Here is a 16,142-nt window from a genome sequence, read left to right as displayed (position 1 = left end):
TTCTTTGTCTTTCCTTAAAGGTGAAGCTACATTAAAGACTTGTAGATTAAATGGTGCAAAGTGCATCAGGGTGAACTCAAGTGGCCTTGGTTTTATTTAAGTCTATGGATGCTTACAAAGAAAAGAAAAGAAAATTGTTACCGCGTGTTATGTAGAGTTATTTAAAATTTGAATAACTGAAAGCATGTGACATATTAAATTTAAAGGATCTTTGGTGGTAAAGCAGTCTGGACCGGATGTGTCTGTTTATGATGGAAGTTTGAAGACTTGTTTCCTCACTGTCTGCCTCTCTGAGTTATGGGTTATCTGTTTGAAATGGTGCTTGTTTGCAGGTCGAGGCGACCCTTGTTAGAAGAGTGATGACCCTCCTAAGCTTGACCTTCATCCCTGGTTGAGTCCTATCCCTTTATCACGCATGTCACTTCCTGGATTAATGGTTTTGCTTGTGCAGCAGATGACAGATGAATGGAGCTTTGCTCCCCATCACTGGAGTTGTGTGAATGCAATCAAATCTTCACATTTTCCCTCTTCTGTAGCTTATCATTCATGCATGCTGGCATGAGTCTAGCATACAGCTGCCCCCTCATACATCTAGGTTCCTCTGAGGTGCACTTTTGGCAACTGAGTATCTGAAGCAAATATGAATACCCCTCAACAACCTTCCTAAGAACAACATGTGGTAGTGTTGATGAGTTCTGCAGTCGGAGGGGGTTAAGGAGTCAGCTGGCATGCTGTCAGCCTTCCATTTGGGCTTTTTGCTGTCTGTGCTCTTACACTGGGGGAAAGGTAGTTTGGGGTTTTCAGTTCTTCCTTGTTCAGTTTAATGCATTGGAAACTGGTGCTACTGAGACCCATGGATCACACACTTATGCTAAGGATGTTTTTCTTTGCGGGGCTCTTTGGTTTGCATAAAAATCTGCCATTAAAGCTATAACTCAAAGATTCTCTGCATAGATCTGGAAAAGACTTGTCATCAGGACATCCTACCAGATATTTTTCCAGGAAAAAAGCAGTTACTTTAGGCCGCTTTTTTTGCCTATGTCCTCTTTATTTGTGTTTTTGTTGCTGCTGCCAGCAGGACTAGAGCGAGGTTGTTACTTTATGGCTTCCTCCTTTAACTTTATGCCTGTTTGCATTAGAAAACTTTTGGTTTCTTCCATATGTTTCTAATAATAAAGTCTCAGATCTGTCAATAGCCTGTGTGTGTGAGAGATGGAGATTAAACAATTGTCAACTAAATCTCTAGATATGATCAAAAGTGAAGCATTTTTCAGCATTCAGTTATGCAATACTCATGCAGTTTGTAATAATAACCATATTCCCTTGAGCTAAGTTGGTATAAAGTGACAAAACATCATAATCCATAATTGGCTAATTACTTTAACATCCATCTTACTCAGTATTATGACATCACTTTGTTAAAAGTCAATCCCTGACAGAAGTTTACGTTTGCTCTGCTCCAATAAATAGCAGGAAGGTATAATTTTCATTTATCCTGGAGAGAAAGGACAGAGTTGTGGGCGGAAAAGGAAGACAAATCACTGCCACAAAGAAGTCTTAAGACTTAAGAAAGCACCCTGTAATTATAGGTTAACCTCAGCTGTATTTATGACACCACTCCTCTATCATGAGGACAGTTTACCTCCTTATTTCTCCCCTTTTAAATATTTTTTTTTTTTTTGCATCTTCTGGTTTATGTAAACATTCAGTTCATGTGTAAAATATTATCCATCAGGAGATTTGTTGCTCCAGGAATTTACATCAAAGACGTCCAGACATTTTTCAGTCTTATTGCCACCAGCTTTTCTCTCGTATGAGCTTTCTTACTGTGACAGTCAGATGAAGCTTTCCAAAAGCAACACCTGCTCCCCTCCCCAACCCATCCAGCCATATGCTTGCACCCCGCTTCCAGCCGCAGCCGTCACTGTGCAGGCAGCAGCGCTTACAACCCCCAAAACATCTGGAGCCAACCACCTGAATGTCAGGGGTCACGCTGAGATGTCACTGCTTAATGTTCGGCAGAAAGAGAAAATCTAAAGCGTCACCCACATGATGCGCGTTTACCTCACCCAACCCCAGCAAAGGTTAGGAGTTCAAACCAATTCATGGTTCAACACCTGTCCGCCTTTACTGTGCTCTACGTGCACCAGCCTAATGTGTCAATGAGCCATTTTAATTTTAAGACTAAGGAGAAAAACAAACTCATTTTAATTTATTGTAATCTTCATAGTGTTTAAACAAACAGGACGTCTGGTTTAATGTCACCTTAATGTGACCCCCACCGCATTTTTTTGCTCCATATCTAAAATGTTTAGCAGGGTGTCCTCGTTTTTCTTCTACGACCGAACTCCTATCTCTCTGCCATTCACTGAAAACATTTGCATGATAAATCGGCCTAAACAGTCAAAATATCTTAGGCCAAACTGTTTCTGATGTATTGCCTGAGATTTAAAAGTTGCAGCAGTGTGAGAGTCACAAACTGCAGACGAAGACTGGAATCTGAGATTCTGTCTAAGCAGGATCCCCGTTCAAGTGAAGCTCTGGGAAATGTTGTGCTTGGTGGCTTTTGAAGTCCATTAAGATGCAACCACGGTGTTCTAAGATAGGTTAGCCTATTGTGTGGTCCTCCATATGCTTTTGCATTTACGCAAATTAAACTTTGATGGTGAATGTCTGAAATAATTCAAAAGAAATTCTAAGACAGGGTTATAAACAGAATGGGAATCCAGTTTAAGAAGCTTGCAGAATGAGGATTTACAAATTGAGCCATGAAGCTTGTTAGCTTGTGAAAAACATTTAGGATTAGTTTCCAGTTCAAAAAATTACATTTTGATGAAATAATTTCTGCAGTTTTAGTTACAAACTGTCAAGCATACAGTGAGTCCTCCTATGCCTCTTCCAATGCACTTTACTATGTTTATATTATGAAGCATTTACCTTTTACTTTTCCTCTAAAAACCTGTGCTTTAAGCACCTGCCCCTACCAACCCATAGAAACAAACAGGTTCTCATGAGCTGATGTAGACCAGTGAGGAACATCCCCTTCCAGCCGCTGTTTTAGAAATCGAGTCATCTTACTACCGGTTTAGAAAATTCATTCTTTTATGTGACAAAGGTAATCTATTATCATATACATGGTATTGTTTACTATAAAAGGCTTAAGAATAGTATGATATAGGCCCTTTAAAATTTTCTAATATACGTATACGTTTTACCCAAAATATGACGTTTATATGAAAAGCATGTTTACGAAGAGTTGTTTTTCTTGAATGTGATCTTAATTTCAATCATATAGATAAAATTATGAGTGTGCAGGTTTCTGTCAGTGTCCTGCTGCATGACCCATGTGTCTCCTGTGGATGGTGTTATACTGTGCACGTGAATTGCTCTTTAAGGTAAAAACAAAATTTATTTTTTGCACGACGTGGAACCCCTGTGGCTAAACCTCTGCTGCTATGTGTTCACGATTTGCAGTGCTTACCAATTTTTTTCTTTTTGTCAAACATTTTCCGTTGGGTCTCGCTAATTAAAGAAGAGTGTTTAAAGTTTGTTCAGATGTAGTTTTGCAAACCCAAGCTTCTTTTTTTATTGTCAGCCAAACAAACAAGTCACACATGTGTAGCCTTCTATTGTTGAGGCATGTAGAGCCTGGGATGTCACCTCTGCTATGAGGGAGCATGTTGAGCAGGTTGTTGTGTCCTGACATTGAAAAAAATAACCAAAAACATAACTTTATACATTTTCTGGATGATGATCAGAGTAACTACCTTTTTTTCCAGGTGAAGAATCTGAATTTAGTAAAAAGGAAGTTTCTTGAATTGCTTTTGGTTATAGTCTGAATTTTTTGGGTTTTTTAAATTATAAAATTGTTAAAAACAGGTGTGTTTTAATCATTGTGTGTACTTCTTTACTCAATACATTGGTTAAAAAGGCCAGTGCCAACATTTAATATAAGCAGTTGATATTTGGTTGGCTGGCCGGCCTTTCTTTAAACTAAGTTAGAGCAAAATTGAAGTATTGGGTAACATCAGAACCTTGACATTTGACAGTTAAGTACCGGTAATTCAGTGTGAATCGTGTTTGTCAAGAGTATTATTGAATAGTTTTAAAGGCATAGTGCCTATGCCGGGATGTTTTGGTTTTCTCGCTCAGATAAGCCATTCAGATGTCTCATCTCACAAATCAGTCATGTTGTTTTTATTAATAGTAGCACAGCTCTGTTTCATGCATATCTGTGGTCATTCCAGAGCTCTCATGGATTGATCAGATCCATACATGGTCTTGTTTGATGGAATCATATATTAGTGTGTGTTTGGTCCAAATTGCATTCACTGCCAATGACTCTGTTGATCTTCTACTTTCCAGCTGTGCTTTTGATTGCATATCTAGTCCTCTGCTGATAAGATACCCTCTCATATGTCTGCGATTGAGCAGGAATATAAAGGATTTGACTGGCCCGAAGGGCTGTTATTGGTAATCTGCAACAACTCTTAACTTGTTAATTTCCCAAATTCTTCCAGAGTATGATGATTTTCTGCCTGTCCTCTGGTGTGCAGTGAAGAAAAAGTTCCAGTTTTGATTCAAGAGACGATCACAGAGCCCCGAAGACTAGAAGTCATTTTTTAGAGGTTTGGACCAATGCTGAGTACCCTCATCAAGCTTCCTGTTTCGTCCGTTTGGCCCTCAGCACCAGCATGTTTTCTCTGTCCGTTCTCCCTCGTCTCGCTCCCAGCTTCAGACACATCGGGCAGCCATACATCTCTCCTCCTGTCAACAGCTAATTGGTTGACCCTTGGGGCATCCTGTATCACAACACATCACCATTCACAGGCTAATATGCACTCTGGCATGGATGTCATCTATCAGTAACTGTGACAGAGCAAACTGGGGTTTTAACTCGCTCAGGCGCTGTGACTGACTGCATGTAACAAATGAGTTTAGTAATAATCTAACCATATTTTTTGTACATTCACAGAGCAACTGTGAGGATGTTGATGGATGTACGCCATAACACTCAATAGAAGTGTTTATGTGCTTCTGAGCGCAGTGAATGGACCTCTAAACAGGAAGTTGCTAAATAATGAACCCACATCTTTGGTTCATCAGCTGTTGGTTTTTCTCTGATTTACTCTTGCTAAACTTCATCTTTACAAGTATAGCAGAAGTGTTCTGTTTTATCTGGTGTATCGTCAGAATAATATTATGGGATTATGGAAGGTTCACTTTTAGTGGTGCAGTTACACATATTTGTGACTGAATTGACATATTGACTGAATAAATGAACTGGAGCGAGAGAGTGTGATGTTTATGGCTCACCCTTCAGCTCCAACGAAATGAACTCAATTCAGTTGCCATTTCTTCGCGGTACGGATGTCGCCATGTTGGAGCCAGAAATCATCAGTAAGCAGTTATCGGTCTGTCTTAGTCGAGGCTTCTATAGCCTTGTTTCCATTGAGCGGTACGGTGCAATCCAGTTTAAAATGGTCCAGGAATTTCAAGCTAGGTTTTCCACTCAACAACAATGGAGGTCATCCAGCAGCTCATTTTTTTCTACTTGTCTTTTGGTACTTCATATATCCAAATCATTTAATCTTGTTTGAGAGAAGATTGCAGGCAGCGAAGAGGAGGCGCTGGTTTGGCGCTTTCTTTTGTCATAATGACATAATGACAAAATGACTGGTCCGTTACATTTTTCTATGGACCTACAACCAACGGGGGACGCAAAAACAATATTGTTCGGTCCGACTTAATGGGTCCATTTTATTATGGAAATGCTCAAAATACTGGACCATACCGTACCATACTGCTCAGTGGAAACGAGGCTTATGCCAACCACTCTCGTCAATCAGGACTGAGTTTGTGGAAAATCACCCCTACCACTTGAAAGCAAGCTCGGGAGAATCTGTCAATGTTTTAAACATTCGATGTGAGACCACAAGGCAACGGAGTTATCCAGTTTATAACTTGAAGAACTTGTACTACAGAAGAAATATCATTAAAAAATTAGAAATTGCAGGAACACGTTAAAAAAGGTAGCAATGCGTAAATTATTATTTTGACAAATAGAATGACTGAGTAACACCTGTTTTATCTCAGTAGAAATCTGTAGGCTTCTTGGAGCTAGCGGGCACTTCCCATTTGGAATGTGAGGGGGGAGTTTGGGTGACTCAGTCCTTTTTTCATGTACAGTCAATTGTGTGAGGTCTAACCCCTCTTAGTTTGAAGCAGAGAACCCTATTTCTGAACGACAAAAAAGTCTGTCTTCTGGATGTTCTCCTTTTTTTTGCCTTGTTTTTCTAAAGCACGAACAAAGTTGGTGGCGGGGAAAAAAACTGCTGCTTAGTGTAAATATTCAGAGTTTCTGGGAAGAATTGCTCTCTTGAATGTTTTCCAGTACGCTTTTAGCCGCCCCCTGATTTAACAAAGCGTAATTTGTCAGATCAGGGAAATTACTGACTTGTGCTGAGATTTAGCGGGCAGTGCCAGCTGATTGGAATCAGGGCCGGCGGCAACAAGATTGGCTCCAGGGCGATGTGCAAAGGCTCAGGCCTATCCCCTTGGTTTGTCTTGTTTAAACATTCACACGAAAACACTCCGTGCTGCTGTAGGCATCCACAACTATCAGGCGTGATCCCTCACCAAGTGCACACACTGACGCTAGTTTGTACAGTGCTGAGATGGAAGGGCTGAACAGTTGGTTTCACTGCTGCTTGCTGCAACTTCAGAGCCTCGCGGCTGGGACAGAGTTTAGTGGAAATGCTCTGAGAACAGTTCCATGAAAGGTTCAAGTTGGATAGGCGTGTGATTTGTGTGAAGTGAGCCTCCGGGGAGAACAGAGACAGGTGTGTGAGTTTGCATGCTTCAACTGGGATAGCATATGGGATTGTTTCTTCAGTAATCGGGAGAGCAGGCCTGAGCTTCCACCAAGCAGCACTTCTCAGCCACCAGGAGAGATGAAACCCTACCTTCTTGCACTCAGCTCTTTTCTTTTCCCCCTCACTCCAAGCTTCGCTGATGAAGTGAAAGGCCAAAAGACTGGCTCAGAGCGCCAGATCAGGCTCCTTCTATTGATTGGTTTTTTATGTGTTTGTTTATTTATTTAAAAGGACTTGAAACCTTCTGTCCCTGAGGTGTACTTAGCCTCACACACACACATGCATGCACAAGAAAATTCCTCCACCTCCATTTGCATTTTGCTTCATTCATGGAGCTTGCATTTTATAAGAAAGTAATGAACAGCATCAGATCAGGGCATGAGCACTGGTAAAACTATTTTAAAGTACTGCAATAAAAATGTATATAAAAAAAAATCCTAAATAAAAAAAAGTATGTTACCAAAAAAAAAGTCATATTATCTGGTGTGGAAACTTCATTTTCCAAAAAAAGTCAGTCTTTTCTGATGCAGCAAATATTTTACTCTGATGGTCGATGACTTGAACACAGCAAAATAAAAGCCAACGTAAAAACCAGATGCTAAAATTCTTCTAACACGACTTTTTATTTCAAATGTCCTGGTGCTAAAATGAACAACTTTACAGCAGAATTAAATATCCTAATTGACCCAAATAAAAAAAAATACTCTGAAACAAAAAGATAGAACAATAACAACTAAGGAGCAATAATGTAGAGTTATTATAGAGCTACTAACCTTATTTTCACTGGTTTCTACTTGCACAATATCTGTGTATTCATTTTCTGGCTTTGCATGCTATTATTTTTTCAGATGTTCCTCTAGATTGTCCAACAGATTGAGCTTATTCCTGCTCAGTTTTTGGCAAAGAGTCATACCGAGGTGTCAAACGCCACCTGCCATCATGACATGATTTACGACACCAGTGACTTTCAGCTTATTAAAATCTGATATTTGTTTGTCATGTGACCACAGTTGGCTCTTCGTCATACTTTTCGTGACACGCAGCAGATGGAATGTGGGTGTGTTGGGTTGTTTGTGTGAGAGGCATGTTCCTCAGTCTATAAAGTGAATCCAGCTTGCATTACCAGGTAATAAATATGGACTTAAAGTCTGGGTTTTTGTCTACTTGCTTAGCCTGCGTGTTTTGCTCTTTTGTGTGTTTCTTTTCATTCCCACAATGCTGTGAGTAGTTCTTCCCCCCAAATCTGCTGCCGCTTCATTAACCATTTGGCTTTATTTTGCTTTCTATTTGTAATCATTTCCTAACTTTTACTTTACTTCATGAAGAAATAGAATTTAAAGCAGCACACATGGTCTTATTTGAGTTTTGGTAAATCCCCCGGTTAAGGAGCTTATGCCAAATGCCTTGTGAACAGTCACTCAGAATGAAGCACAATCCAGAAGACCGTCTGGCTCGTGAGTCACTCGCTCCTTTGCTTATTGGCCTCACATCTGGTGGCAAGAAGGGAGCAGAATGTTGAGGGGTTCGCGATTGCGCCACCATGTTTTGTCTGAATTGAATTGAATGTAATGGTTTTAATTGTCTGGCATTTTATAATGTAACATTACAATCTTTGAGAGAATTCATTACTGTCATTTAAGTAACAATAAATATTGTCAACATGAGTTTGTTCTTGTGGGAGGTAGCAATAAATCCAGCTTACTGATTTCCACAAGGCGTGAAAAGACTGGGTTTCCTTGCATAGTTCCAGAGTGAACTGGATTTGTCACAATAGAAATGTCATGGTGTGTAGCAGTTGTGTTGTTGGATCTGGGTTGGGTGTGACATCATTACCACTGCACGCCATTCAATTCGAAAAAAGGATCCAAATAAAACTTGGAGTCCATCCAACATGTCAGATTTCTCTTCTTCTTGCCCTTCCCTTAAAAAAAAAGAAGAAAACCATAAGGAAGCATTACCAAGTTATGCCTTTTTGCTTTTACAACACGTTACATTTCAAGCTATTCATAGAAATCATGAAGTTAATCACCTAATCAACCAACTTCAGTGTTTGATAGTTGGCAAAACACTACGGGTCCAATTCTGGCACATGTGCGCATTGACTGGTTGGGAAAAGCATTTGAAGTAAATAGAAAACAAATCTTCCAGCTTCATCATGACTTTGTGCAATCATTCGCTACAACCCATGAGTAAAAGTACGAGAAAATGTTACAGGAAAGCTTTCTGTTTTCACAACAACTGCTCCTGTAATCTGTTTCAACATGCTCACCTTTTTAATAGTGGAAAAGTAAAGCAAATTTGATACTTCGCACCAAAGGAACTGTCAGAATCACTTAAATGACAGGCAACACTATAAAGCTAGTTATTTAAAACTATTTCAGTGTGTAGTCTTTTTTTAAAAGTGTGTTTGTATTTGCGTTTTATGTGATGGATGAGTCTCATCACTTACCAATTTAGTCCCACCGTAACTACGTCAAACTGCTTCAGAGCTTTTAATCACATTCTCTACTTCTGTAATATCAACCAAGCTGAAATTTTCAGCAAGGAATAGATAATTCAGTGTGGCCTGTCAGCATATACACTGGATGGATAATCTCTAAATTCCTCCCTATGATTTTGGATGACAAACAGGAATCCTGAAAGAAGTTGGGCTGGAGGTAGGACCACTCAACAACTTTTTGAAAATATAATGATCCAATAATGGATCGTGTACTGTAATTGGGGTGGGACAAGATGAATTTAATTTTCTTTTTTTTTTTTTTTTTTTTTTTTTTTTTTAACTTGTCCTGTCCAACAGCTGGGCAGACAGACGAGAGCTGAGGGCCTCTTGTGTTGGACATATTTTGCTTTAACAAGAGGGGTTATTAATCTTCTGACAAACCAAAGGTATGTCTGAATAAACCCCTTTTGTAATTGAGGCCAAACTTTATTAATTTCAATCATGTCTGAAAATCTTTGGTGTTGGACCGGACGGAAAAGGAAAGAGGGGAAGAAGAGAGAGGGACGCTAGAGAGAGGGGGGGGGGGGTAGGGGGTGATAATAGGAGGGGAAGGGGGATAAGACCATGAAGCAGCATACAGCAACAAGTTTACTGGTTGTTAATCATTATGGTAAGGTTCAAATGCAGTACAAAAAGGGCGGGGCCCGTCCACACACACACTCAAATGTTATAAACACACCTGCTAGCTGCAAAAATGTCCACCTGTCGACATGTACACAAAACAGATAGTGTTCACACACGCATACTTATGCCTTAAAACCAACTAGTGTGAAACATTTCAGTCATTCAGTCATGCAAGCTATTAGTGCAAAGGTGAGCTAACACCAGTGCTCAGGTGAGGTTTTATGTTCTTCTAAAATGGATGGTGGAACGTGAAAAGAAGGAGGGAGAGTGCCCAGCCATCCCCACCCCAAGACCCCCACCGCAGCAGCAGCGGCAGCCGGAATCCCCCCAACGCCACACGGGAACCGGCAGGGAACAACCGCCGCCCGGGCGACCAAGCCCGCCACCCAGGCCAGGGCCAGCAGGGCCGCCGCAAGGCCCCCAGAGCCAGAGGCCAGGGAAGCACGGAGGGAAAGAGAGCGCCGCCCCAGCCCAACCAGGAGAGCAGCCCCCCCGCCGCGCCGGGAGAACCCAACGCAGAGCCCCACCGGAGAAGGACGCCCACAGCCCCAAACGAGCACCCCACCACCACCCAGGAGTTCCGGGCATCCCCCCGCCCCAACCCCAGGTACGAGCCAGGACCCCCCAAGGGAGACCCGCTCCGCACTCCAGGCAGCCATCCGCCCGGCCCACGGTTGGTCCAGGGAGGAGCGAGGCAGGGGGCCCGCCGCCCCCGCCCAGGAGGGGGGAACCCCGGGGAAAAAAAGAGGGCCCACAAGGGGTGTTATAAATATGGCCCGACCAGGCTCGGCCACAGTTGGAAATTTGGCGGGGCCCAGCACTCAGGAGCAAGGACCAGAACCCACCCCCCAGGGACCAGACACCCCCGGCTCAGATGTAATGTGAACTCCCCCACCGCGCGGAGAGAGCACCGCCGGGCCCAGGAAGCCGGCACCCCGGGGACACGGCCGCCGTTGCAAAGGGGCCCGCACCCCCCACCAGGGAAGAGGCAGGGGACAGATGGACCCAGGTCCCACCTTCCTTGCAAAATGTGTGTGCGTGTATGTGTGTTTGAGATGGTGTGTGTGTGCATGTGTGTGTGTTTATGTTGGGATGTATATATTGAGGGGGGAGGGGTGTGTGTACTAAGGGGGGTGCAGTTAAAATTGGCGGGTAGGGCACTAAGGGGACATCTCCTGATTACTCACAGTGACGTCCCCTCACCCTCCCCACCAAGGGGCCCTAAATGTCTAAGGTGCGGTTAAAATTGGCGGCTAGGGTGCTAGGAGGACATCCGCTGCTTGCTGGCAGTGATGTCCAAGCACCCCCCCTACCAAGGGCCCTACATGTCTAAGGTGCAAGTAAAACCGAAAGAGGGGGGGGCCCACTCCATACGGCAACCATAGGAGGGGGGCCACTGCCTAGTAAACCCCCCCCCAAGGCTCATCGCAGGCTAAGCCCCTCACCCCCTCACCCTATTATGAGGTTATATGAGGAAGGGGGTAAGTTGGGGATAACTGATAGACTGTCCCCCGGTGGTCAAACAGCTGTCCCCCGCCCCCCCCCCAGCAAGGGGGCCAGGCCCACCCAGCCCAGGGGCCCCACCCCCGGAGGCGCCGACACCCCAGGCCCAGCACCACCCCCCCCACACAGAGAGAGAGGAGCCAGAAAGCGCCGGCCCCCCCCGGAGCAAGCCCAGGCCCCCACCCCCAAACGCCGGCCCTAGAAGAGCTCTGGTCAGGCCTCGACGGGACCGAGGCAGCCAACCGGCCGGGGAAACCGCCGATGGCCTCAGCGGAGACCCCGACCCGCCAACCCCCCCTGCCCCGTACCAATAGTGGACCCCCCCCCCCCCCCCCCCAGAATGCCCCCCCCCCCCAGAATGCCCCCCCACAGGTCAGGGCCGACAAGACCCCCCACCCCACCCCCCCCAAGACCCCGCAGCCGAAGCGGAGGACACCCAGAGCGACCGGGGGCCCCAAGAGGGTTGTCCCGTCCCGCCCCAGAGCCAGGGAAGGGCCGATCCCAGCCCCAGGCGTAGATGGGAAGCCCATCCAGCGCCGCTGGGCCCCCCCCCCCGAGCAGCGCCCCCCCCCCGAGCAGCGCCCCCCGCCAACCCCCCCCAGCACAGGCAAAGGGACCACCCCCCCAAGCCAGGCCAGACCACCACCCCACTCCCCCACCACGCACCCCCACACCCAAGCCCAAAGGACCACGCAAGATGAATTTAATTTTCTTCAGCTTTTCTTTTTGTTTGTCCACTTATTAACATAGAAATAAGCAGGAAATTGCTCCTTTCTGATAATAGTAGTGAATGACATCAAGCTTCTTACAGACACAACACCAATTAATAATCAGTGTACGGTAGTTAAAAAAAAGATATTTGAAGCAACTATTCATTTGCAGTAAAAGTAAAAAATATTAGCATCGAAATTTCGAATAACAGAAACTTCAATAGTTTGTTTACATGTTGTAAGCATGCTTTATTTAAAAGAAAAACAAACGACTTATAATAAAAAAAAAGATAGCATTTCCATTGCAGGATATGATGGTGGGATGGGACGGAAGTATTTTTGTTTTCAAATTCTTTTTTTTTTTTTTAAACTTGTCCTGTCCAACAGCTAGGCAAACAGATGAGAGCTGAGGGCCTCTTGTGTTGGACATATTTTATTTTAACAAGAGGGGTTATTCATCTTCAGACAAACCAAAGGTATGTCTGAATAAACCCCTTTTGTAATTGAGGCCAAACTTTATTAATTTCAATCATGTTTGAAAATCTTTGGTGTTGGACCGGACGGAAAAGGAAAGAGGGAAAGAAGAGAGAGGGACGTTAGAGAGAGGGGGGGGTAGGAGGGTGATAATAGGAGGGGAAGGGGGGTAAGACCATGAAGCAGCATAGAGCAGACAGGTTTACTGGTTGTTTATCGTTACGGTACGGTTCAAATGTAGTACAAAAAGGGCGGGGCCTGTTCACACACACTCAAATATTATCAACACACCTGCTAGCCGCAAAAATGTCCACATGTCAACATGCACACAAAACAGATAGTGTTCACGAACGCATACCTATGCCTTTAAACCAACTAGTGTGAAATCTTTCATTCATTCAATCATGCAAACTATTAGTGCAAAGGTGAGCTAACACCTGTGCTCAGGTGAGTGTTTATGTTCTTCTAAAATAGATGGTGGAATGTGAAAGGAAGGAGGAGGAGCGCCCAGCCACCCCCACACCCATACCACCGCCGCAGCAGCAGCGGCAGCCGGAATTCCCCCAACGCCACACGGGAACAGGCAGGGAACAACCGCCCCCCGGGCGACCAAGCCCGCCACCCAGGCCAGGGCCAGCAGGACCGCCGCGAGGCCCCCAGAGCCAGAGAGCAGGGAGGCGCAGAGGGAAAGAGAGCGCCGCCCCAGCCCAGCCAGGAAAGCAGTCCCCCGCCGCGCCGGAAGAGCCCAACGCAGGGCCCCTTTGTTTGTTTTCAAATTCTATCGCTCCCTCGGTCACTTAGTCTTCACGTTTGACTCACAACCTTCCCTGATGTTGCTTCCTGCTTTAAATATTTCCAGGCTACACTTTTTGGTTTCAGATTGCTCCATTTGAAATAAGAGTTTAAAAAAAAAAAGAGAAGTTAAAAGCTGTAGTCTATTATGTGTGAAGTCTTGAACATTACCCTACCCTTATACACTCTCTATAATAAAAGTCTAAACTAAACTAATCTAAACTATTGCATTTAAGACAGCTGTACTACCCAATCTAAAAATATGTAAATTTCTGTGTTTTGAGATCTCTCCATTGACACAGAAGAAGATAATGACCCTTACTGTCCTGCAGTTTTCTCTGACAGTGCTTCACTGTTCAGCAGCTTCTCATATTGAGTATGCTGAATTTAGGTTTTATACTCTGTCAACCCCATATCTGCTGCTTCCATCATGGCCTTTTTTTCTCATCTGATTAGTCCACATCATTTCACAGCAGGAGATGTTTACAAACCTGCAGAGATGCTGCTAATGTTTACAGTATGACATTGTGATGGTTTTTCTATTCATAGGAAGTAATGCTGCTAGTTGTTAGATGTTGAAGACTGTTTCAGGAAAGTTTTCTTGTGTTTATGTACCTCCAACACATGGTGTGCGGCTGCTGTCCGTAGCTTCTCCATGCTGAACATTTTTCTTCTCTTCAGCTTGTGAGGACCCCACCTCCAGCCTCCATACCCTTGCAGCTTCCACCTCTGATTGGCTCTTACCGGCCTGTGTAACCAATCAGCAACACACGTTTGTACGACCCCAAGCAGTCTATGTAAGCTCATGTAAATGTGCGTTTTGGGCTTCTGCATTCAAGACTTTTCCATTCACGCGCAGCTACACAAGTTTCTTCGACCATTTTTGGGCTGTGCGTACAAATTGCGTGGCCATTGAGCGCAAATTGCAAGTTAAACTAGGTCAAAGTTTGACCTGTCAGGGACTCTAATTTGGTAGTAACATACGAATGGCGTCCCCTTTAATTAATGCAAGTGCTAACCGTTTGAAAATTGATCATGGAGGAAAAATTTGTAATTGTGGTTTGTGTGGCTTGTGCCCGGCCAGAATTATATGACACCAAGACTTTCAAATGTCACAATAAAGCAGTGAGGGAAAAAGCCTCCCTGCTTTTCCAGTGTGAATACCATAAATTAAATGCGCGTTCATGAGTGTATGTCAAATGCCCGGTGTGTCTGCAGCATAAGTTTGTTGGTGTATGAAGTCAGGAACTGCTGTTGTGTTGTGTTCAAAAGTGGCTGCAAGGTGGCAAAGTGGTTAGGGCTCTTGCCTCACAGCAAGAAGGTCCCCAGTTCTGGGGTGACCTCTCGGCTGGGGGACCTGAAACAGGACACCAATGGGGGACCTCTCTGTATGGAGTTTGCATGTTCTCCCCGTGCATGCATGGGTATTCCTCCCATTGTCCAAACACATGCTTCATAGGTTAATTGGTTAGGTGTGTGATTTGTGGCCCTGCAAAAGAACTGGTGACCTGTCCAGAACGTCCCCTGCCGTCGCCCACAAGTGGCCGGTATAAGCTCTGGCAGTTCTGTCCCCCCGAAAGGGATACAACGGGTTTAGAAGATGAATAAATGACTGTATGAATGACAACCCTGACCATTATGTTGTATGGTATTAAAATAATGTTTTTCCTTTCCAAAGTCAAGTGAAACTTTTTAAATTCTCAAATTAAAAAAGGACATACTCCAAGTGACATCTTGTCTTGCTTTTTGATGAAATCATCAATGCATTATTAGGCTAGACTTTTTAAATTCATGCCCTTTACTACTGCTTTCTTTCTGAAAGCTAATCAGTATGCAGAGACAGCAGTATGACCTATTAAAAGTCGTTTGTCAAATTGCAGCCAACTGGGCTGCCTGCAATCAGGCTCAATGTGAATATATTTTGACATGTGTTTTTCCTGCCCTCTGTTGAGTGCCTAAGGACCTGTGACAGCCTAAAGCTTTGCTGAATACTAATAAAGTTAGCACTGGTACAGTTGGCAAGGACATGTGCACATACACACCAAACAGGAGCTCTGTCAGCAGAATGACACAGCAGCCGCATCTATATATCTCTGTAAAATCATACCTGACAGTCACAGCAAGTGGCGCTGTCATCTTTGATCAGTTATATAACGCATCAGCTCACAAACATGTATTGGTGCTTTTCATGCATGTATCCATGCGCACACATCGTCGGAGCTCTTATTGAGCGTGGCATATGTTCACACAAAAACACAAGGCATGAAGTTGCATGACAGCAGGCTTTTAAAGGGGCTGTGAGTTTGCTGGCAGAGAAATTGTATGCCATAACTGTCACTGAGATGGTTGTGAAGCAGATGCCATTGGGAGCCTTGAAAATTATAAAGTTTGGTATGATTTGGTGAAAAACAAATAGTGTCTTCACCTAATACAACCCCCAAGATGAAAAGAGAAGCTCTTACATTAGAACGTATTATAAGTTGATGATAAAAGAATTTAGTTAAAGAGAAATTGGTGATAAAATTAATAAAAGCTGTAAAACCTTTTTGAACTAGAAACTTCTTCTTAGGAAAGGCACAAGCTCCCCGCTCTACTCCATTCTGATGCACCAGTAATGTTTGGTTAGGGTTGTGAAAGGCTGTAAGCTAGCAGGAGAGAGTGTAA

At 43.9% G+C, this 16,142-nt stretch overlaps 1 protein-coding gene across 4 annotated transcripts in view; it reads left to right on the top strand.

Annotated features, from left to right (window-relative positions):
* The window catches only part of slc25a26 (solute carrier family 25 member 26), a 57,132-nt gene that overhangs the window by 14,154 nt on the left and 26,836 nt on the right, over positions 1 to 16,142 (top strand). For 2 of the 4 annotated variants that reach the window (XM_011475068.3, XM_011475067.3), the window contains exon 6: positions 333 to 390. The exons of the other annotated variants lie outside the window; for them this stretch is intronic. In XM_011475068.3, coding sequence (XP_011473370.1) covers positions 333 to 390 — 58 coding nt within the window. The remainder of the gene's footprint in view (positions 1 to 332; positions 391 to 16,142) is intronic. 4 annotated transcript variants of the gene reach the window in all.

The sequence above is a fragment of the Oryzias latipes genome, chromosome 5 (genome assembly GCF_002234675.1).
Source record: "Oryzias latipes chromosome 5, ASM223467v1".
In the NCBI taxonomy this organism is placed as follows: domain Eukaryota; kingdom Metazoa; phylum Chordata; class Actinopteri; order Beloniformes; family Adrianichthyidae; genus Oryzias; species Oryzias latipes.
This window is presented reverse-complemented; position numbering and strand designations above follow the sequence as displayed.